Source organism: Nuphar pumila, chromosome 3 (assembly GCF_984573655.1).
Source record: "Nuphar pumila chromosome 3, dmNupPumi1.hap1.1, whole genome shotgun sequence".
In the NCBI taxonomy this organism is placed as follows: Eukaryota; Viridiplantae; Streptophyta; class Magnoliopsida; order Nymphaeales; family Nymphaeaceae; genus Nuphar; species Nuphar pumila.
In genome coordinates, this window is record NC_143251.1 from 38,221,480 (window position 1) to 38,248,419 (window position 26,940).

General features: G+C 37.8%; 1 protein-coding gene across 2 annotated transcripts; it reads right to left on the reverse strand.

Annotated features, from left to right (window-relative positions):
- Positions 1-26,940, reverse strand: LOC149842629 (protein REVEILLE 6-like). 2 transcript variants are annotated; one of them, XM_089999335.1, is made up of 9 exons: positions 26,562-26,940; positions 24,636-24,693; positions 4,519-4,642; positions 4,090-4,263; positions 3,885-4,010; positions 2,410-2,519; positions 894-953; positions 410-483; positions 1-318 (listed from the first exon to the last, which is right to left on the reverse strand). In XM_089999335.1, the coding sequence occupies exons 1-9, from the start codon at positions 26,708-26,710 to the stop codon at positions 306-308; spliced, it is 888 nt and encodes a 295-aa protein (XP_089855461.1). In that variant the 5' UTR covers positions 26,711-26,940; the 3' UTR covers positions 1-305. The 2 variants fall into 2 exon arrangements, with proteins under 2 accessions (XP_089855461.1, XP_089855462.1); XM_089999336.1 differs by having other exon boundaries at positions 2,410-2,510; positions 26,562-26,938.

Below are 26,940 nucleotides of genomic sequence, written 5' to 3' on the forward strand. Positions count from 1 at the left end.
GGAAAAGGGAAAGATAATATTTTACATATATATGATACAACTGTTATCATACATTAATTACACAAAAAAGAAGCTTATATAGAAGTGAAATATGGCCACTCTAAACTTACAACATAATCCAAAGAGAACAAAAAGAAGAAGCTATAAAGGGAAACAGGATAACATCAATCCTTGTCAAGCCACAAGAAAATGCCTGGTTGATAGAGAAGGCTGGAAGCAAACTACCAGCGACGTTATTATACAAGAATATAAAGACAGTTGATTACTGCACGCTTAACTACCACCATGTTGCACATTTGAGGTTGTTAACCTGGAGTCCTGATTGAGTTCCAGAAAAAATGAATTAAGGAAAATGCATGAAATGAAGGCATGAACCAGACCAGAGAGCTGAAACCAGAATGGTGCACACCTTCCGACTGCAATGGCTACAGGAACATGATCAGCTTCCTGACCGTCAGTATCATACGATGACAGCAACTGTTTCTGCACATAAACATACATTATTCTCAGAACACGGGGGTGAAAATTAAGTGATCTATACACATACAAAGTTCATCTACATTTCATTGGATTTCAGAATTCAGGAATATTATATAAAATTCTTGTTCACTAATCTCAATATCTTCACATTCATCACAGTCTTTGGATCTTGTTTTTACTATCCGGTTTCATTTAAGTAATGCTGTTCGGACTCCACACATTCCAATATTTCATCAGGAATCTAGAACATAAAGTTCAATAACTTTGAATTGCATCTAGGCATTTCAATTGCACAAAAAAAAAGGATAAAAAAAGGAAAGAAAAATGTATAAGTAATTCCAATATCAAAAAGTATTTAATAAGATTCTAACAAAAATAGCCAACAAGAAACAATTTGTTAATAGGACACTCACGTGATCTTCAAATTCTGGACTAGACAAATTGATAGAGAGATTTCTTATCAGCAACAAAACCTGACACAAGCAGACAACAGGAAACCGTATCAGTAAGTACAAAACAAACACCACTGATGGCTCAACACTTTCATGTCTCTGGATTAAACAGAATGGCCTCAGAAAGACATAATAAAAGTACGAAACTCAAGTTATGCAAATGAAAAGTGAAAACATACATTGGTAAGAGAGAGCATGGAAACAAAAGAAAAGCAAAATGAAACCAAAACGTATACCAAAAAGGAAAAGGAAATATATACATCTTAGCAATGCATGGACTTGTATCTGCATAATTGTACGCACATATGCATGCATCCAAATATTTGCAGGGTCCGTATGGACCACCTCCTGTCTAATGGAAGTAATTCCTTAAAAGAACAGGGAACTTCAAAACATGAAAAGTCATAATATAAATTGGCAGGTTGCTGATGGATATTCAGGCAACTTCTCCCTTCAACATAAAAATGTCTTATGATATTTAATGCTATTCGTGCCATTAGAAGACAACTTAATGCTAACTTTGAGATGAAAAGATTGGGCTTGCATAAGCATTTTAATGTGTGAGTACTCACCATTCTAAATCTACTGCAAATTTCAACATCACCCTACTGGTAATTGGTGATTTTCTATTCCTGCACCTTATATAAGCTTATTTTTTAATTATACCTCATAATTGCATGGTCAGAGATGCAGAAGTGCTAGCCGAGGGTGCTCGACTGATGGATTCTGTATTTTCTTGGCCGGTTCACTAATTTCATGGAAATATAGGAAGTATTTGCCGGGTTCTTTGACTTCCATTGCATACAGAGCCAGATCACTATGAGATCATTTGGCCAGCATTTGTCAAGATGCATGACTTGTATATGCAAGGCCTCAATTGTTTTATCAGCTTACAGTAGAGCATATACATGACAAACGAATTGCCTTGACAAAAAGATATGTTGCCACATGTATTAGCATAAGGTTTACTAATACAATAATAGTAATAATAATAAAAGAAAAAAGGAAGTTTCTATAGGACACTGAAAATGGAAAAACAAGGCCGTTCATCAAACTCCAAAAGATTTGGTAAAAGCAGTTGATATATAAACAAGGATATGAGGTGATGCAATGGAATACGAGTCAAACACCTTTGAACTCATAAAGTTTTTCTTCCTTTAACTGCATTTCATACAAGAAAACCACAGGTGGAATTTCGTTTTATCTTTAATCACCGTGTCGAAAAGATCAGAAGAATTATCTGTGACATAATATGGAATATCACTTACCACATAAAATTAGTCTGAGAGAACATTATTTTACTTTTAAGCATTGTTTTGAAACAACTGATTGTCAGATTGGTATGTAATTAGGCTTCAGAAGCATTATCCTTGAGATAAACGTGGAATATCACATAATGGACAAAATTAGTTTCTGAGAGTTGGAACAATAAAACACAAAGTAAATCAACTTAGAATTATCTAGGTGGATGACATACTGTTTCAACATCGATAGGATCCATCTCCTTAAGCTTCTGCAAATGACCAGTGGTGCTTGGATCAAATACGCTGCCTATGAAGCTGTATACTTGAGCGAAGTCTGGTAGAACTACAAAATTCATTATTCCAAGCAGCATTAACTTGGAGCCTCAGAGAAAGTACAGTAGCAAAACCAGAAATGCAAAACAGAATAATGCCCCAAAAACTGCATCCAACGCCTTTTTCCTTTGTTCAAATATAGTTTGAAGAGAAACAAGCAAAAACCAATCAAAACAAAAAAAAATATGATGATAAAGCAACTACCTTTAATGAGAATAATGGCAGCCATAACAGACACTAGATAGCACTAAATTTACAAAATCTTTGTAAGTTAATATCATGCCTCAGTTTCAAGTGTATAAGAAATGTTTTGCTATGGCTAAAAGGTGTACACAATGCATAGTAGAATAAGCACACAAAGATGGTCTAAGCATATAGTACTCTAGAATTGCTCCCTCAGATGTTATAGCTGCCCCCTCACATGCTTCAGCTAATTATATTCAAGTCCAAGTCCTATTGGTATACCATAGAAAGATGAAAGTGCATGTTCATTATGAAGTATATATGTATTTGCTTATGCTGTCTGTCAGCAATTAGTTCCCTTTTCTTTTATCCTACTCTTTTTTAGCCATGTTCGGTGTACAAAGCTTGCTGCATGGATATGTTCCTGAACAGCAGATATGTCTAAATTCCAATGGGAAATTACCATCTCTTTGTTGAAGCATAAACATGGTTATTACTGATCTTTCATACACTTTCATTCTTTATTTGTATTTTAGACGCACGTGTAGTATCAACTCTTTGTTGTAAGTCTGCCTATACAAGGCCAAAATGAGCCCTATCATTCGGCTATAAGACTTGCATTTTAAAACACATACATAAGCTTACATAGCAGAATAGCATAACCTGAAGCTTCATGCATATCAAGATCAAATCAGAATGAGGTATTTTGCTGCATTTCCTGGTCTTATTCATATATTTTTCTCTATTTTTCTCAATCAGTCGATGCATTCATAAAGACACATCACTTCTGATGTTAGAGGCATATAGCAAATATCAAAACAATTCTGCAAAAAAATCTCCATGAAAGATCTTCGTAGTTCATCTAAAATCCTGTGCATTTTTATCTGTTCTTTGTTTTTCAACTCACCTAAAAAAATCAATGGATCCACCATCCCAAAGACAAGGAATTAGTATGAGCAGTTACCTACATCACCATTACATAACTAGGATTCCAGAATTAATCCAGGACATTATTCTGTAAGGTAAGACTATCTTGAAGATTGCAATGTCAGTATGCTGACAAGTAGGAGCAACAGATGCAAAGCGAGCCAATAAAGTGCTATATGAAGGTATCTCTTGAAGAAAAAAATAGTGAGGATAGTCAGCTAATATCAGAAAATCATGCACATTAAGCTCATAACTAACTATTTACCTCGAAGTGGTAGGCCATGGTTTCCATGTTCAGCTATTTCACATGTTGCCCATTGTCTCGGAGAGCTTTCGTTGCTACTACAACTGCAATTATTTAATACTGCTGGCCCTGCTGATCTCGTATCGTCTATAAAGACAATAAACTGAGTAAATTGATAATTGAAAGCAAAGCACCAAAAATCAGACAGAGAAGTCATGTCCAAAACCTTTACTAATATGGGACAAATTGACTGGGGGAATGGTGTCGTGTGCCCAGGAAGGCACCGCTACAGTTGTGGAGTTCCTGAGAATTGAAGATGAATCTGTCCGAAGAACATATCCAGGTTCAAGACGACCGGCTGAAGTACAAAATGCAACATTTGACTGTGGTGGAAGAGGGGCTGCAAAATTGTCCAGATAGAATTGACTGTCTTATTTTGTTGTACCACAGAATCAATTAAAAAAAAACCTTAAATGAGGCCCAAAAGCTGAGCCAAGTCCCAAAAGAACACACAAATAGCTAACAGGATAACAAATAAGTGCAGACTGGCAGATAATATGGTCAGAGACTTGACTTTAAATTCAAGATTGCCCCAGATTTGAATCAGCTCAGACTCAGACTATTTTTGTCAAATACCCTGACGAAGTATGCTTACCATTTTTAGAAGCCTTCTGTGGATATGGATGAGCTGCCTTCCGTTTGGGTCGAGGGGGTGGCACATGCTCACTTGTGCCATTCTTTTGAACCTTCAAAAAGTACTTCTGTGCATGGCTTCGGATCTGTGCAAAAGAAAAGAAAAAAATAATGTAATGCAGTTTAAGCAAATACTTTATCAAGTGCTAAAATGATTTGGGGAATATCATTAACAAGTAAAACCTATGCCACATGGGTGCGGGGATTCGGTGTTAAAATGTATCTAATATATATATATATATATATATATATATATATATATATATATATATATATATATATATATATATATATATATATATATATATATATATATATATATTACATCAATACCCGATAGGGGTATTTTTGTAATTTCACATAGTTGTTTTAGAAAACAACTATTTTTCTTTTTTGAATAAATGTAATTTTTATTTTTATTTTTTTAAATTCTTTTTTTATTCTTTTTGAGGACCTAAAGGGGCTCCAACCTTAGAGTCGTTGGAGCCCCCAACGGTCACAAATGTGACCGTTAGGGGCTCCCAACGACTCTACGGGAGCCCCTTTTTGGCTCTCCTTTTGAGGCCCTTTGGCCCTCCTTTTTCCTCCTCTCCCTCTTGTATAAATAGGGGTGAACCCCTTGTGTATTCTCATTCTTGAGAGCTTTCTCTTTTCTCAATAAGAGGCTTTTTATATTGTTGCCTTCTTAAAGGCTTGTGCTTGTATTGTCCCTTTGTGGACTTGTGATATTGTCTCTTTTATTCATTGTTGTAAGTGCTTGTATGCACTCTTTATATTTCCGCAATATCTCATTACATTCGGCACTTCCAAAAAACCCGGGTGCGAGGGTGCGGCAGGGAAAAAATGTAAATATATATATAAGGGGGGTCCGGGGGTTCCCCCTGGCGCGGGGGGGTTATAGGGGGGCAGCCCCCCCCCCCCCCCCCCCCCAAGATTTTTTTTTTTTTTAAATTCCGCAGCCCATTTCATAGGGCAATTTTTTTTTTAAATCCAAAAAAATGGACCGAAATGACCCTGGGTGCGGTCAACGCACCCAGGGTCGGGTTGACCGCACCCAGTGCCGCACCCGCATTGAGTCGCATCGACGCGGGTGCGACACCCTGCTAGCCGAATCCCTGTTACATAGAGTAAAACATACTAGCAGAATGAACTCGAACACAAGTCAATAACTAACCATTTACATGAATGAAACAAAATGCAGAAAAAAGGAACACATGACGTGCTGATCGGAAAAGCTCTGAAGTGAAGAATAGTTCAATATAGTAGGACACACCAACACAGTTGGAGCCTAAACCCAGGAATGGACACATAAGGCAAGTTTAATATCTAAATGTTTCCAACAGCTGCAGCACCTGTGACAAACTATCCACGAAACAACTTTACCAAGACAAAGTGAAATACTTGGTGGGTTTCAGTTTAAAATCTTGGCCCGGAGGCTGAGATTCTTCTGAATCTCAATTAGACAAATCTTCTTCAGGACAAAAAATAAGAGCATCCACTTTAGAAAGGTAGGTACCGCAGGATCTCCAAGATGAAGGAAACTTTGACAAATTTTGACATCTCAAGTTAGCAGTACATATATCATCAGCTTAATGACACACAGTTGTTAAAATATATATATATATATATATGCGTGTGTGTGTGTGTTTTGCACAATAATACCCGATAGGGGTATTATGGTTATTTCACACAGTACCCGATAGGGGTATTTGTTTTTTTTTCTTTTTTTCTTTTTATTTTTTGTATTTATTTTATTTTTATGCCACACAAAGGGGCCCACCATAGAACCGTTGGGGGCTCCCAACGACTCTATGGGAGCCCCCTTTTGGCGCACCTTTTGAGGCAGTTGTGGCCTCCCTTCCTTCCTTTTCTTTCCTCTTGTATAAATAGGGGTGAACCCCCTTGTATTTATGTATTCATGAGAGGTCTCTCTCTCTTTTCAATAAAGAGACTTTTATATTTTGTGTCGTGTGTGTTGTCCTTTTGTGGACTTGGCTATTGTTTGTCCATTGTAGGACATTGTAAGTGCTTATAGCACTCTTTGTATTTCCACATATCTCATTACATGGTATCAGAGCCACTCGGTTCTTAGAGGAAGAAGCGTGGTACGTATACTTTTCATCTATTGTCTCCCTTCTTCTCACTTCTTGGTGGCATTATGAAGCAAAAATCGATCTATCCTTCAAACTCAATGGAAAGAATTACATGATGCGGGCATCGGCAATGGAGAACAACCTCAAAGGCAAAAAACTTTGGGGGTATGTTATGGGTTCCATTCCGGAACCTAAATTGGAGCTCACAAAGATCGAAGGTGGACAAGAAAAGGCTCTTGAGGGAGATGCTCGCCTCAAAGCCATTGAAAATCATCAAAAGGAAGTGAAAGATTGGGAAAGCAATCACGCAAAAATCCTTGCTTGGTTCATGAACACCGTTGAACTTAAGGTATGTGCTAATATAGCTAAATTTCATCGGGCCAACGAAGCTTGGTTTTTTTATGAAGGGTATGTATACCCAAAAGGATCTTGCAAGAGCTTATTTTTTGCAAGAAAAAATTAAAACCACCAAACAAGGTGACTCAAGTATTCAAGACTACTATAGTGCTTTAAACCCACTATGGGATGAGTTGGCTCTTTTAAAGCCAAAATGGGTTGCTATGGAAGATGTCGAACTAAGACAAAAGCAAATGAAACAAGATTGCTTGTTCCAATTCTTATTTGGGCTACGTCCAGAATTTGAGCAAGTGAGGTCATCACTTCTACATAGATCCATCTTTCCTCCTATAGAGGATGCTATTGCCAAAATCACCCAAGAAGAAACAAGGCTTGGTATGAGTAAGAATGTTGATGAAGTGCTTGCCGTTTTCAAACCCGACAATAATGTAAAAACCTACAAGCCCCCCCCCACTTCAGTAAACAAGGAAACTACAATGGAGAAAGAAAAATGATTGTATGTCATCATTGCTATGAGTCGGGTCACATCAAACCCGCTTGCCCAAAACTCAATGAAACTTTCATGCCTAAAGTGGCCTCTCTTGAAGAATCTACCACTAAAGAAAATGAAGGCAAGAATGGTGATCTTAAAGAGACCCTTGGTCAAATATCCATGGCTCTTCAACAAATCCTTAAAGCTACTTCCTCTACATCGGGTGCAGTCATTGCATCTACATCATCACCCGGTACGTACTCTTGGATCTTAGACTCCAGAGCATCTTTTCATATGACCCCTCATGAAAATGCTTTAATCGATGTTTGCGCCAATTCAAAAGGCTCTTGTGTCTCTACGGCCGATGAAACTTTTTTGAAAATTTCTAGTATTGGAACTCTAAACCAAGGTTTTAAAACCCGTGACTCGGGACTCGACTCGTTCTTTATTGACTCGTGACTCGGCGGGTCAACTCGGTGACTCGGACCGGGTTTTGTTAACTTTTGATTTTAAAATAAAAACAATATATAAATTGTCATTTAAACATATAAAGGTTTGTAGAATGACTTAATATGGCATGCAGAAAGGAGAAATGGACAAATGTGTGCCCTGATATAATGATATTCATTTTATAACCTCTACATAAGGCACGTCATGGAATATCAATGGAGTGGATAATCATTAAGTCCATTTCTTAGCCACATTCTGGAAATGTACTTTGAATAGCAAAGGAATAGGCAAGGAGGCAATTCTAGTTTTCTATTTCTTTGCCATAACTGTAATCAACACGGCACTACATTTTTCCCACTTGCTAACGTTCCAAGAGACAATATCACTACTGTCCAAATGTCTGTAAGAATATAAAAATAACTACAAAGAGCTAATAGAGGTTTGCTTGAATTTGATATCTATACAAGAACTTTGACTAATTCATGACTTGAATTAGAGGATGTGGTCACTATGAGTTCAGTACCTACGGTTCCTAAAATGGCCAATCATATATGCTAGCTTGTTTTAAAAGTTTCAATTCCCTCTCTAACAAATCCATAAATGTAAAATAGGGATATATGTGCATATTGAAAGTTTACAGAATGCCCAATATCAACATAAATAAGCAATTTTCTCATATATAAAAACTATGCAGGAAATATATTAATGACACAACTATAAAAAGACTACTAATATTTGAATCTGTACAATGTTTGTTCACATAACAAATGGATGATGAAACCTAAATGTGACTTCCTATAGGCACATTTGACCCTCCATATATAGTGAGAATCATTTCTTTAAAATATTTTGCTAGAATAAGTTGATAGCACCGGGTGAACAGTAGTTCCAACAGCATGGCGATTTTATTCTATGGATTTAAATGATTTTTTATCTTTAAATGATTTTTATTTTCTTTTTTATACAAAATCTGGGGGTAACCCTTGTTAAAATATATGTACTTATATATTTCGAAACTGTAATTTGAAACTCAAAAATCGAATTTCAAACATCCCAGAACTCGCCCGAGTCAGGCCGAGTCAAGCCTGAGTCTTGGCAAACCGAGTTTGCCTTGCCGGGTTGACTCGCTGGAGGGCCGAGCCGAGCCGAGTCAACTAGTTGACTCAGCGAGTTTTAAAACCTTGCTCTAAACTTCAAAAATTCTCAAAATCTTTTTGTTCCAAAAGTTAGAGTTGTTCTAAAATTAAATTTAAATCTTTTTTCGGTCTCCCAAATTGCCGACCATGGATGTGAAATATCTTTCTCATCTAATGGTTGCTTTGTGTAGGATCTCCGATCCAAAAAGCAGATTAAGCAAGGCCATAGGAAGGGGGACATTTACTATATGGATCATCTAAACCTTCCTACTCATCATTTTTGTTCTTATGTCAAAGAGAAAAGTATTGAAACTTGGCATAAAAGACTTGGTCATCCAAGCTATTCAAAAATGTATCTTTTTTCATTTGGAAACAAATTTTGTAAGGAAAAAAACATTAATTGCAAAGATTGTATTTTTGAAAAAATGAAAGATATTCCTTTTCCAACTAGAACATTTCTTTCTTCAAGACCATTTGAATTGGTGCACTCGAATGTTTGGGGTCCATCTCCGGTCATGTCTAAAGGGGGTTACTCTTACTATGTCACTTTCATCGATGACTTTACTAACTATGTTTGGATCTATTTCCTTAGTCATAAATCGAAAGTGTTTTACTTCAAAGAATTTCATATAAAAATTCAAAACCAATTTCAAAGTAATATATTTACTTTGAGAACCGATTCCGATGGTGAATACTTATCTAATGAATTCCAAAACTACTTAACACAAGATAGAATTTGTCATAAAAAATTATGTCCTAAGACTCCACAACAAAACAGACTAGCAGAAAGAAAGCATAGGCATATTATAGAAACTGCTAGAACATTGCTTGTCTCTAGAAATATTTCAAAAAAAAATTGGGCCGAAGTTGTCCTAACCTAAACATACCTAATCAATAGAATGCCTTCCTCAAAATTAAAGAATGCCTCTCCTTATGAAAAACTTTTTAAATTCTCTCCCGATTTCAATCGCCTTCGCATCTTTGGTTGTAAATGCTTTGTTCTCTTGCATATGAGAGATAAGTTGTCTCCAAAGGCAATTGAATGTGTTCTTCTAGGTTACGGGAAAAATAAAAAAGGTTATAGGTGGTTTGATTTAAAAAATGACAAGCTTTCTGTTTCAAAAGATGTAACTTTCTTAGAAGATGAGAATGGTTTTGAAAAAATGGAATCATCACATGACATTGATTATATGTTTTTGCATGATCTTATTGATGACATAAATGATGATTCTATGAATCATCTTGAACATATAGAGGACCCTTGTGAAGTGTCCAATTTTGATATATCACCCCCAAGTGATGATACTAATAATGAAAATATTAATGTTTACACTTGAAAAAATCAAGAAAGACCTATTAGTGCCCTATAAAAATTCTCTCAAAATTCCGAATCTATAGAAGAGCCCCTCCATTAGGCGGTCTTCTAGAGAATCAATCCCACCCAATAGGTTTGTATCCTATGAGTCTTTAGCACCCAATTATTGGGCATGTTTAATAACTTTACATTCATATTTTGAACCCTCTCATTATAATCAAGCTAAGGCTCTACCACATTGGGTTGAAGCAATGAAAATAGAATTAGATGCGCTAAAAAAGGCTAATACTTAAGAAATAGTCAAACTCCCTCCGCACAAAAAACCTATTGGATATCACTGGGTCTTTAAAGTTAAAACTAAAAGTGATGGTTCCTTAGAAAGATATAAAACCAAGTTAGTAGCAAAGGGATATTTACAAGAATATGGAATTGATTATGAGGAAACATTCGCTCATGTAACCCGTATGACTAGTGTCTGAACTCTAATAGTTGTCGCATCAACCAAAAAATGACCTATATATCAACTCAATGTGAAAAATGCATTTCTAAATGAGAATTTAAATGAAGAAGTATATATGGATCCACCACCCGGAATTAATATTGGACAAGATCAAACCATTAAGCTTTTAAAAGCCCTGTATGGTTTTAAACAAGCCCCGAAGGCTTGATATGATCGCTTTAGTGATATCATGGTTAAATTAGGATTTCATTCTTGTTATACTGACACTGCCCTCTTTGTTAAAAGTGCAGGTACTAGTATTGTTATCTTATTACTTTATGTTAATGACATGATTATCACTGAAAATGATCAAAATAGTATTGTTGATGTTAAAACCATGTTAAAAAATAATTTTGACATGTCTGATTTAGGATTTCTAAGTAGCATATTCTCCTCGAGGATATATTTTGTCACATATGAAGCTTGCTGCATATATATGTACTAAGTTTGGCATTTCAGATAATAAAAAGGTAGAGACTTCAGAGGTCATTAATGCCAGATTAAGGTTGGAGGACGGGGTTCTTCTGAAAGATCCCACACCCTACAGACAACTTATTGGATCTCTCACTTACCTAACCATAACCAGACCAGACATCGCTCATGTGGTTCACTCTGTAAGTCAATTTCAACATGCTCCTACAACTGTGCATATAAGCGTCGTGCTCCGGATCATCCGATACATCAAAAACACTATAAATAAAGGGCTATTTCTATCCTCATCTTCTTCCTTAAATTTTTTTGCTTATACTGATGCAGATTGGGGAGGTAATCCTAATGATAGAATCTCAACTACCGGTTTTTGTGTTTTTTTAGGAGATTTCTTAATTGCCTGGAGATGCAAGAAGCAACATAAAGTCTCGCTCTTTTCTACCAACCACAACAATGGAATTAGTTTGGCTTCACAGTCTTCTCAAAGACATGAGGGTTGATATTGTTGGAGCTTCAAAGTTATGTTGTGACAACAAGAGTGCCATATATAATGAAAGCAACCACACTTTCCATGAACGCACCAAACATATCGAGATGGACTGTCATTATGTTCAGGATGAATATTTACGAGGAACAATTACTCTTCCATATGTCACTTCAGAATACCAGTTGACAGACTTCTTCACTAAAGCTCTTTCTGCTCCTCGCTTCATGTTTCTCCTAGACAAACTTTCGGTCATCTCCTAGTAAAGTTTGAGGGGGGGTGTTAAAATATATATATATATATATATATATATATATATATATATATATATATATATATATATATGTTTTGCACCAGAATACCTGATAGGGGTATTATGGTCATTTCACACAATACCCGATAGGGTACTTGTTTTTTTCCTTTTTTTATTTTTTGTATTTATTTTATTTTTTATTTTTTTATTTTATTTTTATGCCACATAAAGAGGCCCACCATAGAATCGTTGGGGCCCCCAACGACTCTATGGGAGCCCCCTTTTGGTGCACCTTTTGAGGCCCTTGTGGCCTCCCTCTCCTTTCCTCTTGTATAAATAGGGGTGAGAACCCCTTTGTATTTATGTATTCATGAGAGCTCTCTCTCTCTTTTCAATAAAGAGACTTTTATATTTTGTGTTGTGTATGTATTGTCCCTTTGTGGACTTGGCTATTGTTTGTCCATTGTAGGACATTGTAAGCGCTTATAGCACTCTTTCTATTTCCGCATATCTCATTACAACAGTACAACAAACAACAACAACTACGCCTTCATCCCAAAACAATTGGGGTCGGCGATATGAACCAAAAAAGAAAATCATTTTGGGTCTTCCACATGAATCCTTCTCCTCCAATCATTTCTAACCAATGCCATGTCCTCGGTGAGGTTCAAAGCATTCATATCCTTTCCTATCACCTCCATCCATGTCTTCCTAGGCCTACCCCGACCTCTTTTAACTAATATATTTTCCCATTTCTCCATCCTTCTAACTGGAGCATCATTAGGCCTTCGCCGAATATGTCCAAACCACCGTAAATGATTCTCTCTCATCTTATTTTCAATGGGTGCAACGCCTACCTTCTTACGTATCTCCTCGTTTTGAATCTTATCTTTTATTGTATTTCCACACATCCATCTCAGCATACGCATCTCAACTACACTCATTTTTTGAATATGATGTCTCTTGGCAGCCCAACATTCCGTACCATATAGTAGAGCGGGCCTAATAGTCGTCCAATAAAACTTTCCCTTCAACCGCAATGGCATTCTAGGATCGCACAACACTCCAGTTGCACTTTTCCATTTCATCCACCCAACCTTTATCCTATGATTTACATCTCCATCAATTTCTCCATACTTTTGAATGATAGATCCCAAATATTTGAAACAATCATCCACCGATATTTCTTGCTCACCAAGCTTCACTACACTCCCATCACTACTTCGTTGCTTACTACAGTATCTACAAAAAAACATCATTCCAGCATTTCTGAATGAGTTATATAGACAATGTGCTCCATTGATGTAGGCATGTAGCATATGATCGTGTTTGGAAAAAAACTCTAACAGAAAAAAAAAACAAAATTAACAAATAATAACAGGTAATATATATATATATATATATATATATATAATTGGTACAAAGTGAAGAAAATCAATCCACATTAAATAATGTCCACCTGTCGCTGCATCAGAAAAGACCAGATACTTGAACAAGCCTCATAGAGATGCAATCATGCAACCTATCATTAAAGAGGTGTAAAGATCATTCCCCTGACAGTTTCTTGGTGTGTTGTACATACTTGGGCAGTGAGGATTGATGATTCTAACACATTTTTTTCCTTTCTTGTCTTTGTGGTCATTAAATGTTTGCCTTTTATTTTGCTCTCCTCCCTTTTCTTTTCTCCATGTGTTTTTTGATGTATGTAACAAATTTTTGCTTTCATCTCAAGATTATTGTGGCATGTCAAAAACAATATAAACAACCAACAATCCCACCACTATGTAAAGAAGATAAGAATTTGATTATGACATGAAGAAACCTCCCCTAGGACGGAGACCTAGATGAACTAGACTTAGCCTGTTGTACGTACTGTCTCCGTCTTGGTACTGAGCACACCCTTGGCGCCTAGGGAGTCGCCTTACTTTGGTTAATGCAAAGGGGTGACACCTATGAGAATGAAACCTCAATAGCCTGCCTAGCAGCCTAGGCCCACTCCCACTGTGCCAAACCCCTTTGGGGCTAAAGAAGATGAGAACTAATGCAACAAAAGGCAAAAGGCATTTATGTTATCCGGGAAGAAAAAGGGGGGGAAGAAGAAGAGAAAGGGAAGAAAAAAGAAGAGAAGAAGAAGAGACAAAGAAGAAGAGGGACAGAAAGTACATACCCGGTGGTGGCTGCTGCCGGTGGTAGCTGCCACCAGTGGTGAGGAGGGTGGGGGTTGGGGAGCAAGAGGGTGGGGAGACAAAAGGGGGAGGGGTGCCCTAACATGGGACCACCCTCCACTTTTTCTTTTTATTATTTTTTAATTGAGGCGTGCGCCTCACCTTGAGGCGTTCCTCGCTACAAGGGGTGCACCTCAAGGCGTATGAGGCACACACCTCATATACATTTGTGCCTTAGCCTTGCACTTCAAGGCAAAATCCCCCTTGCCTTGAGGCAAGACACACTTTTTGCACCTTGATGCGTGTTTTTTACAACCTTCACCTTTATAAATAAAGAGTGAGTGATCAAGATGAGATCTATAAAAACCATGCTTTTGTATTTCAAGAGAAAAACTTTTGAACCACGATCAGAAAGCTTGTTTTAGGCTATATATTTCCCTATTCAGCTTGCACACATAACTGCTGGGATCTTTCTCATTGTACCCTTGTGGTTGCTCCATATAAACTTTTTCTTTGAGATCCTTATACAAAAATGCATTTTTAACGTCTAAGTGACTTTAAATCTAGCCAAAATCGACAACGAGGGAAAGGATGACTCGAATTGTTCCCATCTTCACCATTGAACTAAAAGTTTTCTTATAATCCAGCCCATGCTCCTGAGTGAACCCCTTTGCTACAAGCCGAGATTTATACCTTTTTATGCTGCCATCTCGTTTATACTTGATTTTATATACCCATTTTGACCCAATAATATTATTATCTAAAGGACTTCGAACAACGTCCCATGTCTGGCATTCATACAGAGCTTTCATCTCCTCATTTATGGCCTCCATCCATCTATTGGATTTGAATGCATGGCTATATGTTTTGGGTTCCACTTGTCTTGAGACAACAATAAAAAAGGCTTGATGCTCTATGCTAAAATTCTCATAGTTGACCCATCTCTCAATAGGGTGTTGAATCCTACCATGTCTCCTTGCTATTTGAACCGTTTAATCATCTTGAGATGATGAATTTTTCTGTTGTAAATTAGTGTCAGGAGTCTCTCTATTTTTGTGGCTATACACAAGTTCTTTGAATCTGCCAATTTCTGCAGCCATGTTGCTGTCTTGCTGCCCTGCATTATGTTGTCCCTGAATCTTGAAAAGAAGACATTATTATCTTCATTGTATGTCTGACCCGATCCATTTGTATAATGGATCAGGTCCAGATCCAGTTCATGTATTGTAAATTATTATTTTGTAAAAGGGTATTTTCGTACCCTAATGTTTACACTTTATGTTAAATAGAATGAGAGGGCAGTCACGATGGACAAAACCCTCCTTTCAGCTGGAAATTTCTCTCTCCCTCTCTTCTCTTCTCTTATCGTAGATTAGGGTTTCATTCTTTCATGGTATCAAAGCCAGGTTGTGGATCTGCGTGAATCTGCGTGAAGAAAGCAAGGCGTGGATCTGCGTGAATCTGCGTGAAGAAAGCACAGCGTGTGCATCAGCGTGGATCTGCATCAACGTGGATCTGCATCAGCTATCTGCGTGAATCTGGGTGTGAATACCCAGCGTAAATACCCAGTGAAGAATGTCTGGTCGTGAATCAGCGTGATTTCAGCCTGCGTGAAGAAAGAAAGCCCAACCTGCGTGAAGAAAGCCCATCTGCGTGAATCTGCGTCTGCGTGAAGAAAACCCAGCCTGAGTCTGCGTGAGCAAATCCCAGCGTGAATCTGTGTGCCGTGATTTGAATCTGTGTGGTAAATCTCTGTGAATCTGTGTGGTATTGTGGCCCTCAAATACCTAGCGTGAATCTGTGTGAAGAAAATCTTTGTGAAGAAAATCTGTGATTTCTTTCAGCCGTGTGTTACAGCATCAATCTGTGTTTTCTTTTCAGCCGTGATTGCTTCTTTGTGAAATCAGGTTCATCAGGTTTAATTCCTGTTGTTTTTCCTACATTTAATCTCTTGATCTGTGGTTTAATCCCTGCTAATCATTGTTAATCTCTTGATCTGTGATTTCCTTTTCCTTTCTGCTGTTTTTCCTGCTAATCACTGCTAATCATTGTTAGCCATCTGTCATATCTTATCTGTCTTTTTCTGTTAGCCGAGTTCTTTGTTCTTCATACCTAAGTGTCAGTTCAAGCATATTCATCAAATGGAATTTACTCACGGGCAATTATGCCTGTCCTCAAGTTTTCTTGGTCAACTAGTCTCTGAAAAATTGAATAACTGTAATTTCTTGACCTGGAAAAGACAGATTATTCTGTTTATAAAAAGTCAGGACCTTTCTGGTCATCTGGATGGATCGGTCCCACCGCCTCCAGAATTTCTTTCGCAAGAAAAGGTGGATGATAAAGGCGAACAATCTGTTGTTTTTCACAAGAATCCAGAATATGTTGCTTGGATGAAGAGAGATCAATCGCTAGTGGCATATATCACTTCAACTCTTTCACAGGAGGTCCTTATTGCTCTTCCTGATGATTGTTCGGCAAAGGAACTGTGGGATATGTTAGTTCAAACATATTCACAAATTTCTGAGGCAAGAATTATGTTTCTTAAGCGAGAATTTCAAATGCTGAAGAAAGATTCCATGTCTATTATGGAATACCTGAATAAAATGAAAGGCATCACAGATCAGTTGGCGGTTGTTGGGTGTCTCGTCAGTGAAAAAGATAAAGTACAACAAACCTTGAGTGGATTGGGGCCAGATTATCATGTTATGACGACAACCTTACTATGTTTACCAGAACTTCCAAAGTTTGAAGATCTTCGTGCAAAACTGTTGCAATATGAGATGAATCTGAAAGGTTCCTCTGAAGCTTTTCATGGGAATTCCGGAACACAAGATGTGCTCGCTATGGGAATGAGTTATGGTCAAGGTAGAGGAAGTTCTTTTCGAGGAAAAGGAGGACAAGGGAGAAATAACTATGAAGGTCGTGGCATACTTCCAACACCCAATGTTCAGGGACAAAGACCCATTCCCACCCGTTTCCTATGCAACAAGAAAGGGCACATTAAAGCGAACTGTTGGTTTAATCCTCAAAACAAAGGGAAAGCTCCACAAGCAGAGGCTAGAAAGGATGGAGAAGTAAAAGAGTTGTTGTTGGCAGCCTTGGCAGGATTGAATATGAAACAAAATGACAAAGGAATTTGGTATGTCGACTCTGGAGCAGCTACTCATGTTACAGGTGATGTAGGTAAACTCTTGACTCTTACACCTTATGTTGGAAAGAATAGCATTGTCACAGGAGATGGATCACATCATGCCATCTCACATACTGGAAATGCCATTATACACATGTCAAAGTCCTCTCTTAAACTTCCAAGTGTCATCCATGCTCCTAATATTCAAAAGAACATTGTTTCAGTCTCAAAGCTTGTTGATGATGCAAATGCTTCAGTTGAATTTACTCCCTCTTCTGTTTATGTCAAGGATCTTCGCACGAGGAGGACATTCGCTGAAGGAAAACGATGGGGCAACATGTACATCTTCCAAGAAGATCCTTCCTTCATTCATCCCAACTATTCATCCTTGAAGCCTCACCAAGTCTTTGATTCTGATTTTTTATTTAATGTTTCTGAAAGTAATAAGCCAAGACTTTGGCATAGTCGTCTTGGCCATTGTGGTCGCCATTTTATTGGAAAACTTGTCATGAATAATCTTATTCCTAAGTCCAGTCTGAGTTCAGAAGTCGTTGATACAAAATGTTCTAGCTGTCATCTATGTAAGAGTCATGTCTTACCTTTTGCTTCCATTAATAAAAGAGCTTCAAGGCCATTTGAGGTCATTTGTTCAGATGTCTGGGGTCCTGCTCCAATTACTTCTTTTTCTGGCAGTAAATACTATCTTATTTTCGTTGATAGTTATTCACGTTATACTTGGATATTCTTTATGAAGCACAAATCAGAAGTTTTTGGATTGTTCCAGAAATTCCACTCTTTCGTTCAAAATCATTTCTCTACCAACATTCTTAATTTCCAGTGTGATGGAGGAGGTGAATTCTCCTCGAGTGACTTTGTTAATTTTCTTCAACATAATGGGATAAAGAGAAGAGTGTCTTGCCCTCATACACCTCAACAAAATGGGATTGCTGAGAGGAAGCTTCAACATATTGTTGAGACTGCAATGAGCATGATGCACGGGAGCAATCTCCCTACATCATTATGGACTGAGGCCTTCCACTCCACAGTTCATGTGATAAATCGCTTGCCCATGAATATCTTAGAAAATAAGTCACCATACTTCTCTCTTTTTGGCATACAACCTGATTATCATGAATTACGTGTGTTTGGGTCTGTTTGTTATGTGCACATTGATAGCTCACTCAGGCACAAGTTCCAAGATAAAGCTTTGAAATGCAGGTTTATAGGATATGCCGAAGATTACAAAGGGTACAGGTGTTATGATCCCCTGAGTATGCGTGTCAAAATATCAAGGAATGTTATTTTCGATGAAATGAACTTTGCTGATCAGGATAATAATTCAACTATGGTGGATACTGATAACTCAAGCTCCAGCATTGAGGTATACTACCCATGGTTAAATTCAGAACTCTTCTCCAATGGTACAGTAGAATGTCCAGAAAATTGCAGTCAGAATGAGCCACATGAGGATTCAGCCAATGAGACTCAAACGGAGGAAACTGTCACATATGACTTGGAGCCAACAAGGTATAAGGGAATTGTGTACACTCGGCGAGAGAAAGAGCCCTCATTCACTTCTTGTTCGAACACGGATCCATCTGGATCATCCGTTTCGCAGCAAATGGATATCAGAAGATCTTCACGGATTCGACATCCACTTGACAGGTGGGTAAGTTATAAAAAATTTTCAATGGATTTTCAGTTATTCTTGACATCCATAAGTAAAGAGGATGAGCCTCTTATGTTCTATCAAGCTGCGAGCTCTAGAAGATGGGTAGAAGCAATGAATGAAGAAATGGAGGCCTTACATGAATGTGGCACATGGGAGATTGTGCCTAGACCACTGAACAGAAATGTCGTTGGGTCAAAATGGGTGTACAAGATAAAATATAAACCAGATGGGAGCATCGAAAGGTACAAGGCTCGACTGGTAGCCAAGGGATTCACACAAGAGGAAGGCCAAGACTTTGATGAAACTTTTAGTCCTGTTGTCAAGATGGGGACTATTCGTATTGTGTTGAGTCTAGCCATTAAACATGGATGGACATTGAGCCAGCTGGATGTGAAAAATGCTTTTCTGCACGGGGATTTAAAAGAAGAGGTCTACATGGAACAACCCACTGGATATGCAGAACGAGACGCCAAAAAATATGTATGCAAATTAAAGAGAGCACTCTATGGTTTGAAACAAGCTTCTCGTTCCTGGTTCGACAGTTTTTCTCTAGAAATACAACGGCATGGTTTTTCTAGGTCTCTTCTGGATCACTCATTATTCATTCACAATGAACAAGGAGTTACTACCCTTCTGTTGATATATGTTGATGATATCATCATCATAGGGAATTGTAAAAGCCACATTGAGCAGGTGAAGAAGTTATTAAATCAGAGATTTAAGATGAAAGATTTGGGAGAGCTGCGATATTTTCTTGGGGTAGAAGTTGATAACAAGAATGATACACTTACCCTTACTCAACACAAATATACGCTGGACATTCTCGGCAGAGCAGGCATGACAGATTGTAAGCCGTTAACAACTCCAAGTGTCATTCATCAGAAATTGAGTTCACAAGAAGGGGATATATATGGAGATCCCACTAAGTATCGCAGTTTAGTTGGCATGTTGCAATACCTGACTTTTACTAGACCCGACATAGTATATTCAGTTAATCAAGTATCCCAGTTTATGTATGAACCTCGTGTGTCACATATGGAGGCAGTCAAACGTATACTTCGCTACCTAAAGGGTACAGTGGGTGATGGGCTGGTATACAAAGGCAAGGAAGAATTAGATCCAGGTGGGGGCCATGAGCTTATTACTTATGCTGATGCTGATTGGGCGGGGGATCCAGACGAACGACGATCAGTATTTGGTTATTGCAGCTTCATTGGGCCAAACTTGGTATCCTGGAGCAGTAGAAAACAAAAGGCGGTTGCTAGATCGAGCACTGAGGCCGAATACAGATCAATGGCCACTGCTACGGCCGAGGGTACATGGATAAGACATCTTCTGACTGAAATGGGAGAGCCGATTGTTCGATCACTGTTGCTGTGTGACAATCAAAGTGCCATCAACATGTCATTCAATCCCATTCACCATAGTCGAGCAAAGCACATTGAAATAGATCAACATTTTATCAGGAAAAAGGTTGAAGACAAAGAGATTGAGCCCATGTATGTGTCAACAAAAGAACAAGTTGCTGATATCCTCACTAAAGGGTTAACAAAGGATAGATTTTGGTTTTTGAAGAACAAGTTGTTCATGGTCCAACACCATGCACAACTTGAGGGAGGCTGAAAAGAAGACATTATTATCTTCATTGTATGTCTGACCCGATCCATTTGTATAATGGATCAGGTCCAGATCCAGTTCATGTATTGTAAATTATTATTTTGTAAAAGGGTATTTTCGTACCCTAATGTTTACACTTTATGTTAAATAGAATGAGAGGGCAGTCACGATGGACAAAATCCTCCTTTCAGCTGGAAATTTCTCTCTCCCTCTCTTCTCTTCTCTCATCGTAGATTAGGGTTTCATTCTTTCAAATCTCACATTCTTCACTTATAATTTATTCATTATGTTGCTAGTTGGATATATTGAGTTCCATTGAAAATAGACTGTCACCCATCCATGGCTGATAGATTTGAAGTGGTTGAAGCTGAATTTGTTGGTGTTTGTTGTCCTTGTGCTCAAAACTCAACTCATCGAAGACAACATTCCTTGAAATCATGTTCTCAATATCATAACATTTGTGCCCTTTATAATTATCATCATATCCAACAAATTTGCAAAGATAGATTTTCTTATCAAATTTATTTTTCAAAGAGGCATAAATGTGAACATAACAAATACATCCATATGCTTTCAAGGAATCATAATCAGGATACTTCCCAAACAACTCATACGTGGTGATTTGTCCTAAAGTATTTTCAGAGGCAGCATGTTAATGACGTGAACTGCAGTATGGAAATCTTTTATCCAAAGTGATAAAAGAACAGGTCCTTCATGCATCATAACTAGAACACTTTCAACTATGTGCCTATGTTTTCTCTCAACAAGTTCATTTTGTTGAGGCATCCGAGAACATGATAATCTTCAATTGATCTCATTTTCTTTGAGTTATTCAATAAAGTCATTCAAAAAGTATTCGCCCCAACCATCACACTGGAAGTTGAGAATATAGAGAGAGAACTGATTGTAGATCAAAGCATGAAAGTTTTTAAAGTTTTTAAAAACCTCATGTTTGTGTTTTCATGAAATATATCTAGGTATACCTTGAATAATTATCAATAAAAAGTAACAGAACATCGACTCCCAGAAGAAGAAACATTGGGAGATAATACCCATACATCGAAATGAACAATTTCAAATAACTTGAAAGCTCTTTTATTAATGGAAGCAAAAGGTAATACTTGACTCTTTGACATTTGACAACTTGGACAAACATGGTTGTCTGACTCCCGACTCAAACTCGACTTTGAAATTAGATTACTAAAAACAAGTTTTTCAATAAAAGCTTTATTACAATGTGTAAAACGACAATGCCAAAGGTACATTATGAAGCAAGAGGAAGGGAAACTTGTAGACTCTTCAACAGACTTGTTCTTGACCTCTATTGATGGATCTTCCTTAAAAAGGTACATGTTTTCTCGTTTCTCTTCTTCAGCAAACGTCCTCGTCATGTGAAGATGCTTCACATAAACAAAAGGAGTAAAAATGACATGTGGATTAGTATCATCATCAAGTTTAGAAATAGAAACAATGTTCCTTTTTATGTTGGAGACAAAGAAGACATTGGATAACTGAACACTAGAATTGGACATAGAAATAAAAACTTTTTTAGTGTGTGTGATGAGGTGGCGAGTGTCATCTCCAGTGATATCTCTATCTTTTCCAAAATAAGGGATCAAGTTTTTTTTTTCCCCAAGGGGGTTGGCGTAGTGGGGTGGGGCCTTGGCTGGTAGATAGGCAGCCAAGGTTCGATTCTCATGGGCGTCGCCCTCTGCGCAAGCCAATGCATAGCATAGGCCCCGGGGGCAGGGGTCCTAGCTTCAAAGTTTTACATTGTCGGCACGACGACCATAGGTATGGCAGGTTGTGTCGGCTCGTGTCGGGTGCAATTTGTTCAGGTTATAAATTAAAAAAAAAAAGATAAGTTTTTAATTTACCTTCATCACTGGTGATATGATTTGTTGCCGCTGAGTCCACATACCAAACTCTATGATCGTTTTGCTTGAGATTCAGCCAATAGGAGTTGCTTATAAATTGTCAATTGTGACTCTTCTCCTAATCCTCCTGGCTTATTTGTTGGAGGTTTTTATTGCGTGCTTGCCTTAGTGTTGTACCTCGAATCATCCTTGAACCAACAGTTGGCTTTGACGTGACCTAACTTTTTGTAGATAAAACAAGTAGGGACCTTTTTACCTTGATTAGGGAAGGGAAGAACAATTAGAAGAGGAAAAAGTCCATGGCCTCCCTGGTTTCCTGCACGTCCTCATCCTCCTTGCATGCCTCCTCGACCTCTTGCATATTGCATCCCAGAAATAAAAACATTATGGCTCTCTGCTACAACTGAAGAGCTTTTTGTTGTGCCCGCTAAATTCATCTCAAACTGAAGCAGTTTAGGACGCAGTGTTTCAAAGGAGGGCAACGCAGGAAAGCAGAACAAGGTAGTATAGAGAACATATACTCTGACCCAAGCCCATTGAAAGCCTATTGCACTTTATCTTGGTCCGAAATCTCAAAACCACCATAGTAAGTTGGTCAGTGATCTCTTCCATCTTGAGATTATGGAATTTTCTCTTAAAAAACATGATTCTTGCTTCTAAGACTTGAGAATATGTTTGTACCAGCTTGACCCAAAGTTCCATAGTTGTACAATCATTAGGAATGCTGATCAAAACATCCTGAGATAATGTGGACGTAATATAGGCAATGGGTGTTTGATCATGTTTCATCTTGAATATGCAATCTGGATTACGAATATGAGTTGTTGAAACAACCCATTTTTTATCATTTTCTTCCTACAAAATAAAATTTGGTGGGATATTGACCGACCCATCCAGATGACCCAAAAGATCTTGGCTACGAGTGAAAGGAATAATTTATCTTTTCCAAGTAAGAAAATTGGAATTTGTTAATTTCTCAAATACAAGTTGATCAAGAAAACTAGCAGAGAGAACGGAAGAAGAGGGATCCATTAAAAAACAGGAAGGGGAATAATGCTTATCTCAAAAAGGGTTTCACGATTTCCAAGAAAACAAGATTATGAGGAAGATGATTTCTTTCTTAAACAGGCTGCTGCTGCTGATAAAAAATGAGGACTGAAAATTGTTCAGAGAATCAGTCCTTGACGATACACAGATCTGCACATTTTTTTTGCAGATCAGGAAACAATCACAAAATTAAAGATATGAATAGCAGCAGTCAAGTTTAATCTACAAAAAGGATTTTAATGAAGAAAGCTTGAAGAAAGAAACCAAGAGGAGAAAATAGGGTATTAACGAGAAAGACAAATATGCTGCAAGAATCACAACGTTATAAAGATGTGCAGAAAAACTTTCAGAATAGGGTCCAGCAAGATCAAAATAAAAAGAAATCCAGGCACAAGGTCTGATTTAGGGTTTTTCAAGAAAAAGGAACCAAGAAAAAAGAAAGTCAAGAAGGAAAATGGAGAAAAGAGAGTAGCCAAGACTTTTAGAACTCACCTTGATGAATAGATCAGGACTGAACATGCACTGATACCATGTAAATTCAGATCTGCATCACCAGAGAAGAGGAGGAGAAGAGGAAGAGATAGAGTAGGAGGAAGAAGGGCCGCTCAAACCACACTGCACGATTCCCAATGTGCGGAGTGTGGGATTCAATTTTAATAAAAGGTAACTGATTTTTGGGTACAAGTACAGACTGTCCCTTACATTAATATACAACACAGTATTTAACTAAGGGGTAAAACAAGAAACATGAAATATTATAAAATACATAAAAGGACATGAATCTGGATACAGATCCATTATCACGTCTCATTAAACACAATTGCTCATGGGGAAGCATTAAAGCACTACCTTCAGGTAACCTAGTCAAGACTCCCAGTTTGTATTCAACTAGAATTTCTTAAGTATCGCTATAAGTTGTAAGTACGCTATTAAGGGATGTCTCCATAACTGATGTCCATGGTAGCTGTGACATTGATACAAACATGTACTACCATTAATGCATAAATCTTTTATGTTCTAATGGTTACAGTTTACAACTTTTTTGCCATAAAATCTAGAATATGAGAGAGAATGATCACAAACCTGGATAACTGTCTTTGAACCAACAAATGCCTCAATTTTCTTCCAGTCACGATCAAATCTGGAAATGCCAAGAAACAAAAGATGCCAAGGCTCAAATGCTAGTCCATGCATAAAAGGTCATATTGCATGAAACTTCTGTTATATATAAGCATGATGCAAGTTAAATTTTCAACGATATGGATACTAAGAAGAGGAAAATGTAAATGCCGGTAACACAGCTTCAAGCAACAGCTAAGTATAAATATCATAAGCATACATGTCATCTTGTACATGTTAAGGCAGTAATGATACTCAAGAAAAAACAAATGTCAATCTTGTTAACTAATTGCTTGTAGCTTATCCGCACATGCATTTTACTAATCAAAAGAATTCTCAATTCATTGTGTCTTTCTTCATTGTTAGTGCTTGTAAGGCATCGAGTGGTGTACTTTTAAACAATTTCAATTATTCAATTGATCTCATGCAGTTATATGTTGGAAACATATTTCACCATCATCAATCATTCATTGTTGTAGTAGAGTTTCATTCCTTCTTAGTGCTTGGATGGCATTCTTGCTCATTCTAGGTCTGCAGCTAAAGGATACCAAATGTTACGCCTACACATGCATACACCACAAACAGTTAATCTGCCATACCCTAGGATACATGCATGAGCTCACACACACCCTAATGAGAAATGTCCAATTTTCCTCTAATAGGTCAGGTTATTAAAAATCCAACATGACATCTGAAACTTTTGCATCTGCTATCTCATTAGGAGCTTTGGCTTATCCCACTTTACTCAAATGCTCCAAGCCACATCTGTTTTCACCTTGAAAGCTCCAACAAGTTCACATCAACCATACTTGAGAACAACGCCCAGCAACCGTGAAGTTCACAGAATCATTTAATGCTATCTTCTTATCTTTACTCTAGAATTCTACAAATTTATGCAGTATCAGAATGAGAAATTTTTTGATGGACATTCCAAAAGTCTGAAAAAGAAAATTCTTAAAAGTAGTTGACATGGTTAGCATCTCATGGATTTGATGGTTTCCTGGGTCATAAGAGAAAGGGTGATTTCACATAACCAACTTGCAAATATTCACATGCTATCTCATGGAGTATGAGAAAGGACGAAGAGATTCATTGCCATCACAATAGAAACCAAAAGACGAGCTAGGGCAAATGGTTTACTCAGTTGACAGAACACAAACCAGAATCGTTCCAACATGCCGGTTTCACCCTTTCAGTAACTAATGAACTGGCAGAAATCTGTGAAACCTAAGCACGTCCACAACGAAAAAAGAACCGAAAACGCGCCATACCAATCGGCACCACCGTGACCACGTATCACCACAGTCCTCCAGAGCAAGCATTGCCTGTTCAACCCCAAAGGCGTCCTCAAATGGCACTATCAAATCTACCTACAGTCTAACACTCAGTGCTGCAAAGATCATGCAGGCCCTTGTTCATCTAGCAATTCAGCCAACAACCAACGTTCTATCCTTGGAACAAAACACCCTTTACCTCTATGCACAAATTCAACTGAATATGAACCTTAATTCAACCCCACAGCAAGAACAGATCAAGAAAACCAACTCAACTGATTCCTGTTCCTCTGAATTAAAAAAAAAAAACTGCACAATTCTCCAAACCACAAACCAATTACAAGAAAAACTTTAAAATGATGTATTTTACATTACCAACAATCATAACTATCTCATAAGTAGAGGAAAAAAGAAAGTTGTTGCCGAAATGGGCACGCCCCACAAAAACCAAACTATTTCCTTCCAAAAAGAAAAGAAACTTACGAATCCCAACAAACCCAGAAAAATTAAGAACCCTGAAAACCAACCAAAGAAGAACCCAAGAAAAGGGAAGAAGCAATTAGGGCCACCCAAAGAAACTCTACCAGAACAAAGGAGGAGAAGGAAGAAGGCATACAGCTGCAGAGCTTCAAGGAACTTGTCATGCTCCGGCTCGGTCCAGCTCTCCCTGGACTTGGTGATCGTGTACGGCTTCCTGATCTTCTTGCTGGAGTCGTCCGACGACGTCGTCGTCAGCGACCCCAACCCGGGCAGGCCCATGCTCATTCCACTTATATCACCACCAATCCAGAAATACAAAAATGTTAAGAATAAGAAGACCACACCACAAAAGAGAGGAGCAAGACACACAGATAGATTGATTCTATGGTGACTGTCAAATTCTCTCAAACACCAATGACCAAACTCTCAACCCAACCCTTGAAGAGCAAAAACAAAACAGGGCAGAAAATTTTCAACAGTAGTAACAACTTGGAGTTGGAGGACACACAACAAAA